At 46.6% G+C, this 20,941-nt stretch overlaps 1 protein-coding gene across 1 annotated transcript in view; it reads right to left on the bottom strand.

Moving 5' to 3' along the window:
- LOC124639674 (ubiquitin carboxyl-terminal hydrolase 32) overlaps window positions 1-20,941 on the bottom strand; it is a 55,710-nt gene that overhangs the window by 7,907 nt on the left and 26,862 nt on the right. Inside the window, exons 7-22 of the mRNA XM_047177119.1 lie at window positions 19,356-19,550; window positions 18,815-18,966; window positions 18,599-18,739; window positions 14,164-14,248; window positions 13,666-13,781; window positions 12,096-12,289; window positions 11,631-11,754; window positions 9,771-9,896; window positions 8,966-9,178; window positions 7,271-7,460; window positions 6,620-6,734; window positions 6,010-6,170; window positions 5,360-5,451; window positions 1,669-1,955; window positions 1,070-1,264; window positions 122-371 (exon numbers count right to left, since the gene is read on the bottom strand). Coding sequence (XP_047033075.1) covers window positions 122-371; window positions 1,070-1,264; window positions 1,669-1,955; window positions 5,360-5,451; window positions 6,010-6,170; window positions 6,620-6,734; window positions 7,271-7,460; window positions 8,966-9,178; window positions 9,771-9,896; window positions 11,631-11,754; window positions 12,096-12,289; window positions 13,666-13,781; window positions 14,164-14,248; window positions 18,599-18,739; window positions 18,815-18,966; window positions 19,356-19,550 — 2,636 coding nt within the window. The remainder of the gene's footprint in view (window positions 1-121; window positions 372-1,069; window positions 1,265-1,668; window positions 1,956-5,359; window positions 5,452-6,009; window positions 6,171-6,619; window positions 6,735-7,270; window positions 7,461-8,965; window positions 9,179-9,770; window positions 9,897-11,630; window positions 11,755-12,095; window positions 12,290-13,665; window positions 13,782-14,163; window positions 14,249-18,598; window positions 18,740-18,814; window positions 18,967-19,355; window positions 19,551-20,941) is intronic.

Here is a 20,941-nt window from a genome sequence, read left to right as displayed (position 1 = left end):
TAAACACATTTGTCATGCTACGAAAAAAAATTGAGACCACGCAATAAGCGTATCATGAAGTCATCGACATAAAGAAATAACTCCGACAGATAAACCACATAACAGAACACAAAAAACTCACCGTAATATCAGTAGAAAGCCGTGCAGAATTATGCCTGTTCAGCTTATTCTTCGCTATAGGGGAGTTGGTATTGGGCGCGTCGCTATCTATAGCGGCACTGACGCGCGTGCGCGGCGTGGCGGTGGCGGTGTCAGTGCATGGCAGGGCACAGCCGCGACACAGCAGCGGCCAGGCGCAGCGCGCGCACCAGGCGCCGCCCGCGCGCACCACGCGGATGCGGAACGGGAACTCGTAGCCCAGGCTGTCGTCGCTGGCAATACAATGTTACGTTACTACACTGATATGTGTTGGCAGTCTAGAGCTCTTTGTCTGACACCAGTCTGACCAAGGGGTATTGGGTTGCCCGGGTAACTGGGTTGAGGAAGACCGATACGCCAGTCGCTCCTTGTAAAACACTGATACACAGCTACATCCGGTTAGACTGGAAGACGACCCCAACATGGTTAGGAAAAAGACTCGGAGGATAAGTCTAGAGCTTTTTATTGGATAAAACATCCTGGAGTCCGGTATTATTCCAAATTAATTCTTAGGTAAAACAAAGAATTGATACTTTTTTTTTAAAGTCAATTAAAGACATTGTAATACTACTGTAACGCGGAAAGCATAGTAACGACAACAGGAAACGAGCTTGCTAATTAATTTCGGATATTTTTTAACAACAATGCAAAAAAATGACAATGTTCAATCAACAATGAAAAATATTCTGCTCAACTCTTTAAACTATCCACCTCATCTGGTTTGAAAAGACACAAAACACTTTGTCGACCGCTACACACATCTATATAAATAAAAATGAATTGTTTGTTGTTCGTTAATTTGATTAAAACTCGAGAACGGCTAGGCCGATTGACCTGATTTTGGTTTTATAATATTTGTAGAGGTCCAGGAAAGGTTTGAACGATACGAAGTTCACGGAATCAGCTTGTTTTATTATAAAAAAGCCCTTACCAATCAGTAGCATGGTTATGCTGGTCATGATGCGGTGGCCGTGCACTGAGCAGCCGCGCCACCTGCTGCCACACTCGCGCGTACAGCTGCCGCCCGCTGCACGCGTCGCGTACACCCACCAGCAGGGGCACGCCGAACACTGAGGAGCGGCTGCGCTGCCAGGGGAGGAAGTACGCGTCTGACCGACACTGCTTCCTATAAAATTATAGGTAAAGAAGGTTATGTGCAGCACTTCAAATAGGCAGCGAACGGCGAAAGCGCGACACACCGCTAGTGGACATTCATGACCGGCACTCGCTCATTGATTACCTACGCAGTACGCTCGACCCAGGGTATTTTTTGAGCAGCAACATAAAAATCGACAGTTTGGCGCCAACAGCTAGTAAAAAATAATACCAACTAAATCATTTTCACCTAAATAGTTGCACAAAATACTTTATAATTAATATTATGTACATACATACTAACATCTTTGTAACCTTACACAGAAAAAAGAGCTTTGACTTTGACCATCTTACAATATGGAGAAAACCTCCTAAATAGGACAAAAAGACAAAACAAATCTAAAAACTACATCATCTAACAAAACAACCACTCACCGATGAACAGCAACCAAATACTGTATCTTTCCCGTAGGCACGTCCTTACTATCATCCATCTTGCACATATTGGAGGGCGACGAGCCGAACTTGACCTTCCCGAGCCTCGGGCTGGACGGCTTGAGGTTCAGCGACTTGACGCTGAGGGTCGGAGAACTGCTGCCGTTCTCATGCCGTACCTCCTTGGGCAGGGTGTTGCTCCTGCCGTCAGCCCGGTCGGTGAATACCGCGTGCTTGTAGAGAGTGCTCGGCGGACTCTGGGACATAAGAATTTCCGATCTCGAGCGCTGAAACCGTTGTTCGATTAACATGTAGCTTTGTGTGTTGGTTACTACACCGGGACTGCCTTGTGTGAAACTGCTGTGGGCTATAAACTGTTCAGAATTGTATATCTATTTTACTGAGTTCAATTAAAGAAATTTCTTTTAAAGCCCACGCTTCTAACTCAGGAATAAAAATTTAACTGACATCCAACTTTGTGGCAAATCTGAAATTCAACAAATTTTGACTAAAAGCAACATCTAATTTGAAGAGAAAACTACAAATTTTTACAAGGAATTTTGGGAAAATAAAATAGTAGCGAATTTTTACAAAAGTGACCTCTACCGAACATAGTATGTTACATTTATACACAAATCTACGAACACGAATAGCTAGTGTGGTACATCACTGATGGAGGTGTGAAATCTCATCTAATTGTGTCTTGTTGTCTTATCTCATGTTGAAACTATGAACTACATTACTGTATTTATTATATTTAAGAACTTTTACGAAATTATATAATGAATTAGATCATAGCTGCAAGAACTTCATTCCCAAGACAATGTGGGAAAAGTTTATATCTTTTTTATCGATATTAGAGAGTCAAGCTGTGCCCAATATTTTATTAACTAACTCATTGTTTTCTTATGTACGAGTAACTTAAATTCTCCCCTTTCTCCCCACCCATTTCGAGGCTTGATTAGTTATCAAATTGCTATTTTATGCGCAGAGATTTAAATAATTCCTCGCTAAGTTATTTTGCAGGTTCTTAGTGAATATACAATTTTAGCAAAGAGATTGGACAACAGACATACAATCAGACGACAAAACATGTAAAACTGTACAACTAGCACACAAGGATGAATGACAACATGAATGACTTTCATAATAGTGTGAGTTATTGTTTGTATATCACACACATAAATAATGATAAAAATCATCAGTTTCTACGACAAACAAAACGATGAGATCGAAATACAACACAAGTGCAGTTTGTAGTGTCATCTGTACAGACGCCAACAGTCAACCTACCCGAACCTGTCAAATATAACCAATAGAACATTAACCTTACACTATCGTGATAAGGTTGAATCTCTATTGAAATTTGACAGATTGAGGTAGGTTGATTTGCTGTCGTTTGTACATTTACCTGAACGTCAACACTCCGCCACGCTGTTCTCAACACATAAACGAACAACGGCCCAATTCTATTGCGATCCAAGATAATAGGCATGATGACAAATTTTTAAATACCTTTGTATGATGTAGGTATACGTCTATTTTATATGAAAAATTATTAATTTTAAGAAAATGCGAAGTTTTTTTATCAAATAATTGCATTTTTCTCTGTCCACTTTGAATCCGGCGCGAAAACGCTTGTCAGTGTCATGTCGTCACTTGTGACGTCACGACTGAAATTACAAGACGCAAGTAAACAACGCTCGTGCAATAATTAAGTTTTTTGTGTTATTAAATATGAATTCGAAAGTGCATAGGTGTTGTGGGGTCCCCCAGTGTAAGAACACATCCAAAACAACTCCTGATAAGTTATTTGTGTACGTTCCTCACAATAAAAAAATACGAAACAAGTGGCTTAAACTTGCAAGGCGAGATTCAAAAGCAATATTGCCCAGGGTACAACTTTATTTTTGTGAAGATCACTTTGATGTAAGTTATTACATAGTTCTCTAGATTCTAACATAGAAGTTTTTTTAATTAAACTAATACACTTACATGGAAGTTTTTTTTAATTAAACTAGTATACTTACATGGAAGTTTTAACATTTCTAAATTCAGCTGAACAAAAATCTTTATTTGATGCCAAAAACTCTCCCAGCATTATGATATCAATTCTAGGCAAATTAGCGCTGTTTGCCTTGATAAATCCGGGCTCCATAACTCGTGTTATAAACAATTAATTAATTAAAAACAAAGATCGCAGTGGAAGTTCAGAATAACGAAATGTGACGTTCGCGCGCTTTCGCGCGAGTTGTTTTGAGAGATGACGTCACGAGCTCTGATTGGTGTTCAAGATATCATGGCGGATTGCCTTATTTCGTAATTTTGTTTTATAAAAATACATATTAATCACATTATTAATAAAGAAAACAATGCGCGTTTTATATTCCAAGCTTCAAGTTTAATTTAATAAATATATTATTTTAATGATTTTTGATTACTGTCATCATGCCTATTATAGCTGGCCATTACACACAAATCCAACTAGAGAAAGACTGAAATATTTCAGAGCTGTCAAACGTCTACAATTCTAAAAAAGTTTGTATTTCTGCTTCAAAAAATTCTAAATTCAAATTCCGAATGTAGTTTGACAGATCGAAAATATCAGTCTCTTTCTTTCCTTACTTGTAAGTAAAGGACAGCAATACTTGGAACACAAAAGAACCAGCGCCAATATGTACACAGTTTAGTTAGTCAGCACTTTATGACGTCACAGTTTGGGAATATAAGGTATATTATACAGTATGTTCTTATTTACATGTAGATATAATTATGTTTTTATGTAAGGTATTTGAATAACTTTCGCTTACACTTACATGCCATCACCAAACGGGGAAATAAAAACGTTTTCACTGCCTCAAAAACCCCCCACCACTAATTTAGTATATAGTTATGTACAAAGAATACAACATCCAAATCGAAAACCAAACTAAGTAGAACAAGTAGATAGTTACATAGACAGTCTCTATGACAGTGAGTAAATCAATGAATTTTCATGTGTTTTGGCTCTAAGTAATATACATATGTATGTAACAAAAATGCAAATCTGCAGTTTTAACAGTTCCCCTCTGATCTAGTTGGGATAATTCCAAAAAAAGAAAATTTGATAAAAATCTATCCAAATAAACAGAATTTTGTCTAGAATCCTATAACAATATCATCATTCTAATGTCGATTTTCTATCTTCAATATTTGTTTCGAGAGCAGATGAAAACGTTTTCATATAAAAACAAAAAACAATTGATACGGACGCTACGGCTGTGTAGTTGTGATTTTGTACTTTATGACTTTCTGATGCATTTCTAAAATGATACCCAGAGAGGGGTAAAATATTTTTTATAAGAGTCAAATGTTTTAATTAAAAAAAGGTCTCATAGAGAACTATAATTTTCGTGAGTGTATTTCAACTCACAACACAGGTAAGGCATATTGAAGCCATGGGTGATTGCACTTTCCGGTGCTATTCAATCCAAGTTAAGTGTACACTAATGGTCGAAATTTACATTCGAAACAAACTTAGGAGTCTTTGGGAGCATTTTTCAATCAATTTCAAGATTATTTTTAATTAATCACAATTGACAGAAAATCTTTATCAAGTTTACACCTTTTTAAAAAACCAAGTTGTAAATGCAATCAGAAAGTATCATATGTTTGTGTGTGTGTGTCGCTGCGTGTGCAGTGCTAGGCTAACCTTGAAGCAGAAGAGTGCTGGCATGCAGAGTGAGGAAGTATTGCCGCCGCCCACACTCACCTCCGCCCACTGCTGCGGCTCCATAGACCAGCCTGCCAGATGAAAATAGACAAAATATTATTGTAAATACTGTTTTTTTTTTTTTAATATATCCTTAATGCTTAGCCGAAGTTCTTCTTAAATGAAACAATAAACCGAGGCTTGAATGCTGGATGTAGTCCTATTCTCATACATATGCACCTTCAGCAAAGGTAATCATGCATACGCCTAAACGATACAGTTGATATGAAGCCGAACCTGTACTCGCACCCGAGCGGTCGACGAGTCAACATCTCCTAAGGATGCCCCGTTGCTAGGCGAAACGTATCGAGTATAGGTTAGATTGCATGGCAACTGTCTCTTATGCATATGCATGAAAGCGGGAGGGTGGGACCCTTGCTGCATGTGCATTTGCATGAAAATGTCCATCCAAACCTTGCCACACCATAATGTTATGCTAAAGTACGTAAAATCTGTAGGAACAATCAAGCTTAGATAAACTTTTTGAGACTTTTAAATTGCGCCGAATCTAAGCTGGTATTACAAACGCCCCGGAAGAGAAGTAGATCTATTCTTCATATCCTTCTCCCATTCCTAGTGTTAATCCTCACCGTTAGTATGATGTTGGCAGTGTTCCCAGTGGGTAGCGTCATCATCGTCCTGCTGCGGCAGCTCGTACGCGTACAGCTCGCAGGCGGTGGCCGCGCTGATCTTGGCGCTATCCTCCAGCACCCGGCCTATAGTAGCCCCTGATACTTCCACTATTAGCATACTGGAACAAACAGGCAGTATTATGTAAAAATAATGTATTTAGGTAGGGTTAAACTGACGATACTAGATGCATACACGGCACCTTCTGTGCAGCCTAAAGTGCCCTACTCCTGCGCTATCGAAGACCTATATAACGCCATTGATGGTGCCGTGGGCGAGGCGAAACATTGGGCATCCAAAACTTAAAGTCGTTTGCCCTCGACTCGCCAAGAGGAGGCCATAAGTAATAGACGACAGAAAATAAAGAGGACAGGGAAAGAGAATAGAATTGGGCATAAAAAGGGGAAAAATTAATGAGGGTTGGATAACTTGCACAACACAGTAAATACAGAAATCATGTACTAATCAAAGTATAAGGGAAAGAAGAGATGTATGGATCAGATCAGGTAATTAAATAGAGGTAGTGACGATAGGAAAAGTGAAGAAAGTTAAAATAATGATTAGACTTACGATTCCGGCGCTAATCCACATAATTCCGACAGCTTCTTCTTGAGATCTAAGTATGTGCCTTCCGAGTTGACTCGCACGCCGTACTTGATGGGCACCGAGCCGTCCAGCAGCATTACTGGAATAACGAAGTATTATTCTTTACAAAGTAGTTCTTATGTTAATTTTCACGTTACAATTTGAACTCAAATCGAATGCTTTTGAAAAAAATCCTGTTGTGTTCTAAATTGTTTTAAGACTTTTGCGTAAATATTTTAAAACTGCTGTTTGCGCAGGAGCATATCAAAAATTATTTGGAATTTTGTACTATGTATTGTAAATAGTTAAATAAAATTCAAGTACAATTTAATTACAAATGTAGTTATAATATGAAATGAAACGGCCGAGTAGTCGAGGGTAAATACTGGGTACAATTGTGTGCGATAGTATGAAGCTCGCGATGGTGGTCGCGGGCGCCGCGGCTCGTGCGAGTGCGCTGTATGACGCGCTGTGACGTAGCCCTTAGCTTCTCGGGTTGCCCGGGTAACTGAGATTGACGAAGTTAGATAAACAATCGCTCCTTGTAAAACACTGATACTCAGCTTCATTAGGTCAGACTGAAAACTAACTTCAACATAATTGGTAAAGGCTCGGCAGGTGGTGATGATGACGTACCCCTGAGCTCGCAGCAGACATAGGACTCCATGGGCAGCGGCAGACTGAGCATGTTGAAGGCGTCGAAGCGCACGGAGTCCTTGCCGCACGTGTCGCACTGCACCTTGGACTTCAGCTGCCCGTAGAACAGCTCCGTCATGATGGACGCGTTGCGGGATGTGTGCTGCTCCCACGCTTCTGCTGCTACCACCTGCAATACATTAGGTATATTGTCAAATATTTTTTTATCCTTTTTACATTAAAATCTTCAAATAACGTAAACATTTTTGTAATATGAGAATGTTTTGGACGACGAAAATAATCATCTGCGTTAGGTGATATGACACTGCACATTGTGCACGCACAACACGGCGCACGACTATACACCGCTGTCATGAGGACGCGGCGTCAGGCACTGTCACATTATAAAACCTACTCCGTTCCTCCGATCACACTTAATGGAACCGTCCTCAAGCAAGTGTCCAATTTAAGTACTTGGGTCATTGGATCAATGAAAACGTAGCCGATGATATGGACATGGAAAGGGAGCGCAGGGCATTGTCGGTAAGGGGTAACATGCTTTCTCGCAGGTTTGCACGATGTTCGCGTGACGTTAAAGTCACATTATTTAAAAGCTACTGCCAAACGTTATACACGTGCAGCCTGTAGAGCAGTTACACTAAAAAAGCCTACAATGCTCTGCGCGTCCAATATAACAACGCGTTCAGGGGTATGTTGGGGCTCCCTTGGAGGTGCAGTGCCCCCGGTATGTTTGCGGAGCATAGCACGGACTGCTTCCAGGCGGTACTTCGTATGAGAACGGCCTCCCTGTGGTCTCGGGTAAAGGGGAGCAGCAACACGCTTCTGAGTGTGTTGTCGGACAGAGTTGACGGCCAGATGCTCAGGCACTGGTCGTCGATGCATGTTCAAAATAATAATTACTTTAAATTCTACTAACATAGATTTTTAAGTTTCTCATTTTAATTCTTATTCTTTCTTATTCCTTATTGCACACTTACAATACATAATAAAAAATAATAAAGAGAGTTTATGTACAATGGCGAGCTTAACCCAGAATTTTACTAACATGAAATGGACTGTGTACTGTGTGTGCTTAGTCATCATCCTCCGAGCCTTTTCCCAATCATGTTGGGGTCGGCTTCCAGTCTAACCGGATTCAGCTGAGTACCAGTGCTTTACAAGAAGCGACTGCCTAACTGACCTCCTCAACCCAGTTACCCGGGCAACCCGATACCCCTTGGTTAGACTGGTGTCAGACTTACTGGCTTCTGACTACCCGTAACGACTGCCAAGGATGTTCAATGACAGCCGGGACCTACAGTTTAACGTGCCATCCGAAACACAGTCAATGGTGTCTAAATGGTGTCTGTGTGTGCTTAGTCTGAAATAAATATTTTCAATATAAAGCGCCCCGGGCGCTAGGCAGGCCAGGCTGCGGCAGTAGAATATTTGAGCAACCGGTGTAATAGGTTGCTCAAATATTCTACTTGCATACAGTTATAGCAGCCAATAAAATTCTCAGTTCATCTTATCAAGGTTCGGAAATACGTCTGGCTGCTACACGCTGACGGCAGCCACATACATTCGCCTACACCCGCTCTGGCTACCATACAATCAGGCGCATTGTGTTGGCTGCCGCAGCCAGGAAATCGTGTCTGCCTATTGCGCAGAGGGACTAAGAGTACGGTGTTCTACCTGGTCGGGTCTGCCCCCGGAGTCGTCAGCCCGCGGCAGACACCGTGCCGGCGGCGGTGCAGCACGATTGAGGTCCTCGTGCAGCGCGTCCAGCAGCCACGCCAGCAGCTCCTGCGCGTCGTGCTGCCCCCCGCCAGCGAGGGCCCGAGCCCAGCGGGACACGCACCAGCGAACCCGCAGCGGCGCCACCGACCGCGCTGAGCACGACCACACCTGACAAAGGCAAAATCATAAAATATATTTTATATACACCTATATATAACCACAGGTTCTTACGAAACGTCACTAACCCTAGGTACAAAATTCCAAAAACTGGGTCTTATGTGAGAAGAACCGGCCAAGAAACTATAGAGGTAGATACCAAAGCCTACGGTAAATATTCAACTGGACTATAAAGCATCGATATTAATGTGTAAACACTCCTACACTCATAGTTATCCTATCCTGTCCTATGTTATAAAGTCGCAAACATCACTGACCGGAAAAATGCATTTGATAAGCATAATCATAAGATATGAGGAAATAAGTTGAACTAATTTTGGCAATTATGATGTGCCTTCATATTCAAATTGTACATTGAAATTCGAAAATAATCACAGGCTTATAATTAAACATAGATAACCAGATACTCATCGAAATATATCAATATTTTACTATGTGCACCTCAAGGCACTATACTAAGTCCACTGTCGTTTTCTTTGCTTTACTTTTAACATTATAAATTATAATACCTGAAATACATATTACGTAAATAAAAAACGAAATAAACATAACTTAATATAAGTAATAATCAACAAAAATTGACCTCTTTACATAGTTCTCCATATCTCAATGCTAGTACTCCTTTAGTTCCGAGCGGGTTTGTCGTGTTCACCTCATACAAATGCATGCCCGAGTTGAAATACCTCGTTAATGGGCCTGTGTTCCATACCTGAGGATAAACGAAAATGTGTGTTATTGTCATTTGTAGATTATTAACCAACTTCCCAAATAGGAGGAAGTTCTCAATTCGTCGGTTTTTTTTATTAATACACTTGATTATTTATGGTAGACATCTATCTCTATAGTTCGGCCGCTCAGAGAATGCGTTTCTGACACATCGCGATTGAACTGACGACGTAACTTTGTAATGGCGTTGCAGTACGATAAAAATATTTTTGCTGGTTGTTTATCGTTTTAACAATTGTTGAGCATTAAAACAACATTATTATATCAATAATAATCAATGAATGTTGTAATTTTGTGCCAAATTGAGTGTCAAATAACTTGGTAAACAATATTTTTCTAAATCTATACTGCGCTATTACAAGGTTATGTCAGCGCTTTATATTTGTAGTGCTGTGCTAAAAATAACAGGCAAGTATCGTAATCTGTTCTGGTTGATGGTTCTTATACAGTTATACTTATAATATAAAATAATACTTTTTGTTTTTCTTTTTAAGAATTTGAAAATAATGGACTATAGGATAACTTTTATGAAATATAAAAATAAAAGTATGATCAAACTGAACGCGCGAAAGAAAGTAGCATTTTTATATTTAGGTTGAAATTGGTAACCCCAAATGGCATCATGGGCCGTCATTTTGTGACGCTAAATAGTCGTTTGTTGTCGTTTCGTGCGCTAAGACTAAGTGCCCTGCCTCATTAGGACGCCAATGACGACGTCGCCGGCTACGTATCCAAGCAGTTAGTATTGAAATGTATGGAACGTCGCAACGTCGCCAAATTGGAGGCGTGGCCACGAGCTACAGTTCCCTATGTGGCTTCTGGCTACCGTGGCAACTTGGCGACGCGACGTGGCCACAGTAGCCACTATAATGTACACGGTAAAGCGCACCTCCCTCACACAGTCGCCAATGTGGTCGCCAATTAGCTTGCAATTTCTTGAGCGACGACGTAAACAATTGACTGTCGAGACGCCATGGCCACTCGACTTGGCGACATTTGGATGCCAGAAGTAGCCAGACCTGTGCCGCTTGCGACGTCGCCATGGCGTCCCAGTGAGGTAGAGCTCTAAAAACCTGATTTTGGAAGGTTTTGACCGAGATATCAGGATTGATTCTGTTATTGATAATACCTAATATAATTATACACGTAGGCGAAGATGATGATGAAGACACCACCTCCTCAAGCGAATCGGAGTCTGATTAATATTCTGTACGCACATTCAATTCAATGTACTTACTTTATTGCATAGAAATACAGATTGTAACTTTGTAACAAAGAATAAATAAAACGATTTTATTATATGAATATTACCTTTTTTTGGTTTCCACTTAAATAACTAAAATATAAATTTTAAATGATTCCGCCAATTTAAAACGAAAATAATCTTAAAATAATGCGGCGGTTTATTTTGGGGGAACGGTAACGAACTCAGTGTTATGTTGTGCCCATCACTAGTCCTGACTAACTGATAGGTGTCAGGAACGCATTCTCTGAACGGCCGAACTATAGTTAGGCAGAAGGTGGACCGTAAATGGTTGTCATAACCGTAACCATTATGTATTTCGAAAAGCGCAAATCATTAGATCGAAATACAATAGCAATACATAAGGGATAGTAACGATAGTGATAGTAGTGAATGAGTGAAGTAATCATAGATTTCTTTTTTAAGATTTTCAGAAGTTGATAACAATCTAGAAAATAACAATGCAATACTCACAGATTGTAATGCGGCATTCATAAAGCATGTATTGCCAAGGTTGTGCAGGCCAGTGGCACCGGGCAGGTTGGGCGCTATGAGAGTCTCCCGACGCTCTGTCGCTCGACTCGACCCACTGCTCATGCTGAAGACAAACATATTGGAGTTACAGGTTTTGTTTAAGATGAAGTAACTTGGGTTGAAGGAGATTCGGAATTTGAACGGATTGATGAAAATATCTTGGGTTAGTTAAAAATTATGCTAAATTAAATTACCTACCATGTTGTTCAAAGTCAAAGTATTTATTTGCACATGTATGTTAATGTAGTATCCTTTGATGCTGGTAGTGGTAGTTGCTGGACAACTAAGGAACAAGTCATCGTCAACAGCGCATCCCGGAGACATAAAAGTAACTTGTATAATTTTCCCACGTCGTGTAGGTTCTGGCAGTGAGACGTAAGTTGTTCAGCTGGTAACAGACAGTACCTGAGAGCGCCGATCTCCTCGGGCCAGGTGAGGTCGGGGTTGCGCAGCTCCAGCAGCAGCGCGGCGCGGTGCTGCAGGCCCAGCTCGTGCAGCGTGGGCCGCTCGTCGTCCAGCAGCACGGTGGCGGCGCCCACGGCCCACACGCGCATGTCCTCCCGCGCCAGCCCCAGCGCTCCGCACAGGAACTCGCACACCTACCGCACAGAGCTTACATTACACGCGATCAACACACAGATACACACGACTTCGCCATATAATCAAGGCTTACGTGAAAATAGCACACACAAAATAGAAGAGCTTTTAGATTCACAGCGACTGCCACTACCAGGTGGTTTCGTTTTATCGGCATCGAGGAGACATTTACTCGAGGTACAACCACTTCGATAGAATCATTAAGTTATCATTGACATCTACAGAAGTGAAGTCTGACTTGTATATCATTAATACAATATAGATTTTAGATATGATATAAATCAATAAACAAGGAAGAAGTCATCATGAAACCTTGCGGTACGCCCATTTTCACTACTAATCCAGATGGACTCGAACCACTTATTCCTACTTTTTGCTCTTCTATTTGAAAGATAGAAGGTCAAGAGCGGGAGTTTTACCTGGAAAACCGTAGTTGCTCAATTTACAAATGAGATCAATGTGGTCAACACAGTCAAACGCTTAAGATAGGTCGCAGAAGATGCCCTTGGCATAATGGGAATCCACCCAAGCGTTTAAGATTTAGGAAATCAATCTTGCATTTACGCCAGTAGTAGACCTACCCTTTATTAGGACCGCCATGAAATATGTTGTTCAAAAAAGCCTTTTAACATCTGATCTAGCTTTTGAATTTTCTTCTAAACGCGGGAAGAATTGACATAGGTTCAAATAAAGCAAATTACCTACTTAAAAAAATGCGTAAGCATGCATCCTATTTATGTTTGTATAGTGTAGTGCCATGATGTAAAAGTCGTGGTGGCCTAGTGGGTAAAGGACCAACCTCTCAAGTATGAGGGCGTGGGTTCGATCCCAGGTCAGGCAAGTGTACCACTGCAACTTTTCTAAGTTTGTATGTACTTTCTACGTATATCTTAGACACCATGGACTGTGTTTCGGATGACACGTTAAACTGTAGGTCCCGGCTGTCATTGAACATCCTTGGCAGTCGTTACGGGTAGTCAGAAGCCAGTTAGTCTGACATCAGTCTAACCAAGGGGTATCGGGTTGCCCGGATAACTGGGTTGAGGAGGTCAGATAGGCAGTCGCTTCTTGTAAAGCACGTGTACTCAGCTGAATCCGGTTAGACTGGATGCCGACCCCAACATGATTGGGAAAAGGCTCGGAGGATGAGTGTTGTGCCATGATATGATGATGATATGGTTGAGGAGGTCAGATAGGCAGTCGCTCCTTGTAAAACACTGGTAAACAGCTGCATCCGTTAGGAAGCCGACCGCAACATAGGATAAGGCTCGGAAGATGAGGATGATGAGGAAGGCGTTTAATGTATATATTATTAACTTAGTTAATAGCTTTTTTATCGTTTTTGTTCGTCTAGTGTAGTGATAATTTTGTCCCTGACCTGTTTGACGGTGGCGAGTCTTGAGAAAGCGGCGGTGTATGCGAGCTGTCGGTCGGGCGGCGCCGGCACGCTGCTGTACAGCGCTGTGCCTGTACCAGTACCTGCTGGTGACACTCCTGGGAACCACACACGTGGTCAGTAAGAATTAAATTGTTATTATGTTAATGCTTATTTCCCAGATAAACGCAGAACTCTGAAGAGGACAAAAGTATCTTTGTTTTATTGTATTTTGAATTGTATATCTCCTAAATTATATAAATAAGTAAATTGTAATAGACAGCTGTGTTGCTGGGAAATTTGTTCTTCACCGATTCTTCTTTCCAGCCATAACACTAGGAAGTGGTGAAAGGTGAAGGGGGCGTTTTGGGGTGCTGACATTTTTGTAATTTTGACGTTAAAAAGGTCTAATCTAATTAGCCTACTTTAATAAGCTATTTTGGCTTTGAATTTGAAGCAGACAATATAAAACATATGACAGAATATACAGGTGATACGTACTCTGTGTGCTCTGAACATGCCGTAGTAGCTTGAGGTGCAGGGGATATAACTCGAGCTCGACGTCCGAGTTCGGTGGCCGGATCACCTGGAAATTTTGAATTACGTCAGTAAAATAACTCCAATTCCTTGAACAAGTATGTATACAACAGTTGATCTGACCAGTAGTCATCTTTTCTTGTTCCATGTTTCACGCTAGTATGAATGTATGAACTAAAACCTTACTGCAAGGCGTCAACTTAAGATCCTACTCAACTACAACTTTGGTCGTCATGGAATATTGCACGGGTCGCTGCGAAGAAACCATCTGTCAGTATCAGTGGGTATCGGAGATGCGGAAGGGGGTTAAAAGCGTTCGCTCGGATTTTAATTGCGGTCAACCATTGTTTTTTGTTAAAGCTGTTGGCACGAGCTCGAAGTCGCGGTGCTGTCACGTGGCACCCGGTATATAGATGTGTACCTGTCGTGGCAGCGGGTCGGGCCCGCCGTACCAGAGCGCGAGCGCCCGCCACAGCGCGTCGGGCACGAGCTCGAAGTCGCGGTGCTGTCACGTGGCACCCGGTATATAGATGTGTACCTGTCGTGGCAGCGGGTCGGGCCCGCCGTACCAGAGCGCGAGCGCCCGCCACTGCGCGTCGGGCACGAGCTCGAAGTCGCGGTGCTGTCACGTGGCACCCGGTATATAGATGTGTACCTGTCGTGGCAGCGGGTCGGGCCCGCCGTACCAGAGCGCGAGCGCCCGCCACAGCGCGTCGGGCACGAGCTCGAAGTCGCGGTGCTGTCACGTGGCACCCGGTATATAGATGTGTACCTGTCGTGGCAGCGGGTCGGGCCCGCCGTACCAGAGCGCGAGCGCCCGCCACAGCGCGTCGGGCACGAGCTCGAAGTCGCGGTGCTGTCACGTGGCACCCGGTATATAGATGTGTACCTGTCGTGGCAGCGGGTCGGGCCCGCCGTACCAGAGCGCGAGCGCCCGCCACAGCGCGTCGGGCACGAGCTCGAAGTCGCGGTGCTGTCACGTGGCACCCGGTATATAGATGTGTACCTGTCGTGGCAGCGGGTCGGGCCCGCCGTACCAGAGCGCGAGCGCCCGCCACAGCGCGTCGGGCACGAGCTCGAAGTCGCGGTGCTGTCACGTGGCACCCGGTATATAGATGTGTACCTGTCGTGGCAGCGGGTCGGGCCCGCCGTACCAGAGCGCGAGCGCCCGCCACAGCGCGTCGGGCACGAGCTCGAAGTCGCGGTGCTGTCACGTGGCACCCGGTATATAGATGTGTACCTGTCGTGGCAGCGGGTCGGGCCCGCCGTACCAGAGCGCGAGCGCCCGCCACAGCGCGTCGGGCACGAGCTCGAAGTCGCGGTGCTGTCACGTGGCACCCGGTATATAGATGTGTACCTGTCGTGGCAGCGGGTCGGGCCCGCCGTACCAGAGCGCGAGCGCCCGCCACAGCGCGTCGGGCACGAGCTCGAAGTCGCGGTGCTGTCACGTGGCACCCGGTATATAGATGTGTACCTGTCGTGGCAGCGGGTCGGGCCCGCCGTACCAGAGCGCGAGCGCCCGCCACAGCGCGTCGGGCACGAGCTCGAAGTCGCGGTGCTGTCACGTGGCACCCGGTATATAGATGTGTACCTGTCGTGGCAGCGGGTCGGGCCCGCCGTACCAGAGCGCGAGCGCCCGCCACAGCGCGTCGGGCACGAGCTCGAAGTCGCGGTGCTGTCACGTGGCACCCGGTATATAGATGTGTACCTGTCGTGGCAGCGGGTCGGGCCCGCCGTACCAGAGCGCGAGCGCCCGCCACAGCGCGTCGGGCACGAGCTCGAAGTCGCGGTGCTGTCACGTGGCACCCGGTATATAGATGTGTACCTGTCGTGGCAGCGGGTCGGGCCCGCCGTACCAGAGCGCGAGCGCCCGCCACAGCGCGTCGGGCACGAGCTCGAAGTCGCGGTGCTGTCACGTGGCACCCGGTATATAGATGTGTACCTGTCGTGGCAGCGGGTCGGGCCCGCCGTACCAGAGCGCGAGCGCCCGCCACAGCGCGTCGGGCACGAGCTCGAAGTCGCGGTGCTGTCACGTGGCACCCGGTATATAGATGTGTACCTGTCGTGGCAGCGGGTCGGGCCCGCCGTACCAGAGCGCGAGCGCCCGCCACAGCGCGTCGGGCACGAGCTCGAAGTCGCGGTGCTGTCACGTGGCACCCGGTATATAGATGTGTACCTGTCGTGGCAGCGGGTCGGGCCCGCCGTACCAGAGCGCGAGCGCCCGCCACAGCGCGTCGGGCACGAGCTCGAAGTCGCGGTGCTGTCACGTGGCACCCGGTATATAGATGTGTACCTGTCGTGGCAGCGGGTCGGGCCCGCCGTACCAGAGCGCGAGCGCCCGCCACAGCGCGTCGGGCACGAGCTCGAAGTCGCGGTGCTGTCACGTGGCACCCGGTATATAGATGTGTACCTGTCGTGGCAGCGGGTCGGGCCCGCCGTACCAGAGCGCGAGCGCCCGCCACAGCGCGTCGGGCACGAGCTCGAAGTCGCGGTGCTGTCACGTGGCACCCGGTATATAGATGTGTACCTGTCGTGGCAGCGGGTCGGGCCCGCCGTACCAGAGCGCGAGCGCCCGCCACAGCGCGTCGGGCACGAGCTCGAAGTCGCGGTGCTGTCACGTGGCACCCGGTATATAGATGTGTACCTGTCGTGGCAGCGGGTCGGGCCCGCCGTACCAGAGCGCGAGCGCCCGCCACAGCGCGTCGGGCACGAGCTCGAAGTCGCGGTGCTGTCACGTGGCACCCGGTATATAGATGTGTACCTGTCGTGGCAGCGGGTCGGGCCCGCCGTACCAGAGCGCGAGCGCCCGCCACAGCGCGTCGGGCACGAGCTCGAAGTCGCGGTGCTGTCACGTGGCACCCGGTATATAGATGTGTACCTGTCGTGGCAGCGGGTCGGGCCCGCCGTACCAGAGCGCGAGCGCCCGCCACAGCGCGTCGGGCACGAGCTCGAAGTCGCGGTGCTGTCACGTGGCACCCGGTATATAGATGTGTACCTGTCGTGGCAGCGGGTCGGGCCCGCCGTACCAGAGCGCGAGCGCCCGCCACAGCGCGTCGGGCACGAGCTCGAAGTCGCGGTGCTGTCACGTGGCACCCGGTATATAGATGTGTACCTGTCGTGGCAGCGGGTCGGGCCCGCCGTACCAGAGCGCGAGCGCCCGCCACAGCGCGTCGGGCACGAGCTCGAAGTCGCGGTGCTGTCACGTGGCACCCGGTATATAGATGTGTACCTGTCGTGGCAGCGGGTCGGGCCCGCCGTACCAGAGCGCGAGCGCCCGCCACAGCGCGTCGGGCACGAGCTCGAAGTCGCGGTGCTGTCACGTGGCACCCGGTATATAGATGTGTACCTGTCGTGGCAGCGGGTCGGGCCCGCCGTACCAGAGCGCGAGCGCCCGCCACAGCGCGTCGGGCACGAGCTCGAAGTCGCGGTGCTGTCACGTGGCACCCGGTATATAGATGTGTACCTGTCGTGGCAGCGGGTCGGGCCCGCCGTACCAGAGCGCGAGCGCCCGCCACAGCGCGTCGGGCACGAGCTCGAAGTCGCGGTGCTGTCACGTGGCACCCGGTATATAGATGTGTACCTGTCGTGGCAGCGGGTCGGGCCCGCCGTACCAGAGCGCGAGCGCCCGCCACAGCGCGTCGGGCACGAGCTCGAAGTCGCGGTGCTGTCACGTGGCACCCGGTATATAGATGTGTACCTGTCGTGGCAGCGGGTCGGGCCCGCCGTACCAGAGCGCGAGCGCCCGCCACAGCGCGTCGGGCACGAGCTCGAAGTCGCGGTGCTGTCACGTGGCACCCGGTATATAGATGTGTACCTGTCGTGGCAGCGGGTCGGGCCCGCCGTACCAGAGCGCGAGCGCCCGCCACAGCGCGTCGGGCACGAGCTCGAAGTCGCGGTGCTGTCACGTGGCACCCGGTATATAGATGTGTACCTGTCGTGGCAGCGGGTCGGGCCCGCCGTACCAGAGCGCGAGCGCCCGCCACAGCGCGTCGGGCACGAGCTCGAAGTCGCGGTGCTGTCACGTGGCACCCGGTATATAGATGTGTACCTGTCGTGGCAGCGGGTCGGGCCCGCCGTACCAGAGCGCGAGCGCCCGCCACAGCGCGTCGGGCACGAGCTCGAAGTCGCGGTGCTGTCACGTGGCACCCGGTATATAGATGTGTACCTGTCGTGGCAGCGGGTCGGGCCCGCCGTACCAGAGCGCGAGCGCCCGCCACAGCGCGTCGGGCACGAGCTCGAAGTCGCGGTGCTGTCACGTGGCACCCGGTATATAGATGTGTACCTGTCGTGGCAGCGGGTCGGGCCCGCCGTACCAGAGCGCGAGCGCCCGCCACAGCGCGTCGGGCACGAGCTCGAAGTCGCGGTGCTGTCACGTGGCACCCGGTATATAGATGTGTACCTGTCGTGGCAGCGGGTCGGGCCCGCCGTACCAGAGCGCGAGCGCCCGCCACAGCGCGTCGGGCACGAGCTCGAAGTCGCGGTGCTGCGCCAGCGTCACGTCGCGGCGCAGGTGCCCGCCCTCGCCCGTCAGCGTCCGGACCTGACGGCACAATACTCATATTACAACCACTCCAGAAGGCACCACGACTTAGTTACTTGGAAGGTAGGCCTGTACCTTGAGCACGTTGGGAGCGAGCAGACGCTTGTTGTCGATGGGGCCGGGATGCCTGTGGCCGCGCTGGGCGGCGGCGCTGCTGACGCCGGACGAGCTGCCCGCGCTGCCCACCGACGCCGTCTCCGCGCGCCATAGTAAGGAACCCATCGATTCTACAAGACAGTAGTCGATTCGTAAAGGCTTATGGCATTTTGGGATTTCAAAATTCAACTCTTGGGAAAATTTGACGTGGTAAAATCGTTGTTCTAAATAATTTTGAACCCTCGTCCATCAAAATAGTCAAAATCAATGTTCAATCATTGATGTGAATGTTCAGACGTTGGCAAGAAAGTAGAATCGAGCAAGAAGCAATTTTTAAAAAAGTTTCTGTAATATATAATATGGCCGACTTTCCCAAGGGAGCATAAAAATAAATAAAGCATGAAAATAATAAAAAAAAAACTTTAGCATAAGGTGGACCACATATTTTATCGACTATACTTAACAAAACATTAAAAAATATTAATTTATCAGAAGAGGAATCCTAATATCATCCACCAACCTGTAGAATTACTAGTGAAGCTCTCATCACACACGATGGCCTCATCAATATGCCGCTGCGGCGGACGGCAGCAGTTGTCGCTGCTGGAGCCGGCCGTGTACGCGAGCCACGAGCCCCACCACTCCGCAGCCACCAGGTACCAGAACTGCCCCACTGAGTAGCCACGCTGGACTGCTCGACGTAGCCAGCCTAGGACTGGAATAAAACATACATAGTTACACAAATACCGTGGTGTGTCGTTTAAGCTAATCTTAATGGCGGCTCCACTTTTGGATTTAGATTGGCAAAAGCTATTCCATGAGTCTGTTTACGCCGTATTGCTTACAACTCTAAGATAAATCGCCCTGCTTGCTAAAGGTAAATTTGTCCAAAAGAACTGCAAGGTTATTAGTAACAACTTCGAACTTATGATATAATATAAAAATCATCATATTTTTTAATGAAAAAAAAAACTAGTTCGGTGTTACTTAGGCAGCTTGATAAAAAAAAACGTAATGCAAAAAATACCAACTAATTGTAACATATGTCGCGGCAATATTTCAGGCACACAAGTGCTCGAAAGTCGCCGTCTAAATAGCATAGAATATTGCCCATTCAATCAGCTACACAAAACAATGAGGCCACATGTTTGCACGGCCTACAACAGATATTAATTTGCTCAATGTTTCTGTGTTGACTTTCATGATTTCGCACACATTGGTTACAGAACGTTTTGGTAATAAGACCCCATGGGTTAGTTAATGAGTTCTCTGAAATTATGGTGACACGTGAAGGGAATAATTGTTTTGAATTATAATTATATTTGGCTTATGATATCATTAACTGTATGAAGTTTAAGGAACAAAAAGTTTAACTTATTGCCAAAAGTTTGTGATTATGACAATTTCCAGTAACATTGCTGTTTTGCTGTAGTACTCAATATTTTGACATAATAAAACGTTGAAAGCACATTTGTTAGCCGACTAATTCACAAGTGTTTTTACAAAAGGGGTTGGTGAACATAATGCTATATGTACTGATAGAGATAACTAAATCTCTGTTTTCTAGTTTGTAGCGCATACGAGTGCGCAAATATGATCAATAAAATCAATTCATTGTATAATGAAAATAAACGCTCGCATCACAATATCGACGCGTAATGCGCGTGCGACCCACTTACGCACCTATCGCGACAATTAATGTAATTATATTCAAACAACATGCCTTATCTGTTGAGGAGTGTCCTCACTTGCCGACTGTTTTACGTCTAATTGAGAGAACAAGTGTATAATCTATAGTAATATTATAAAAAGGAAAACTTTGTTTATTTGTTTGTAATGCATAAACTCAAAAACACTGGTCCGATTTTAAAAATTCTTTCACCATTAGAAATACATTATTTGCGAGTAACATAGGCTGTATTTTATCCCGGTACAGGCAATAGATTCCACTTCTAAACACCTAATACCAAAGAAGTACATTGATATGCTGGAGGCAATGTAAGAAAAAGGTTAGTACAACATTCTGTCGAGGCAAAAACTATGACGTGATAAACAGTAGCGGCTTTAGGGTAGGGCGCGGTTGGGCGACGGCCCAGGGCGCCGGAC

This window comes from Helicoverpa zea, chromosome 19 (genome assembly GCF_022581195.2).
Source record: "Helicoverpa zea isolate HzStark_Cry1AcR chromosome 19, ilHelZeax1.1, whole genome shotgun sequence".
Lineage (NCBI taxonomy): Eukaryota > Metazoa > Arthropoda > Insecta > Lepidoptera > Noctuidae > Helicoverpa > Helicoverpa zea.
The sequence above is the reverse complement of the archived record's forward strand: the minus strand, read 5'-3'. Positions and strand labels throughout refer to the sequence as shown.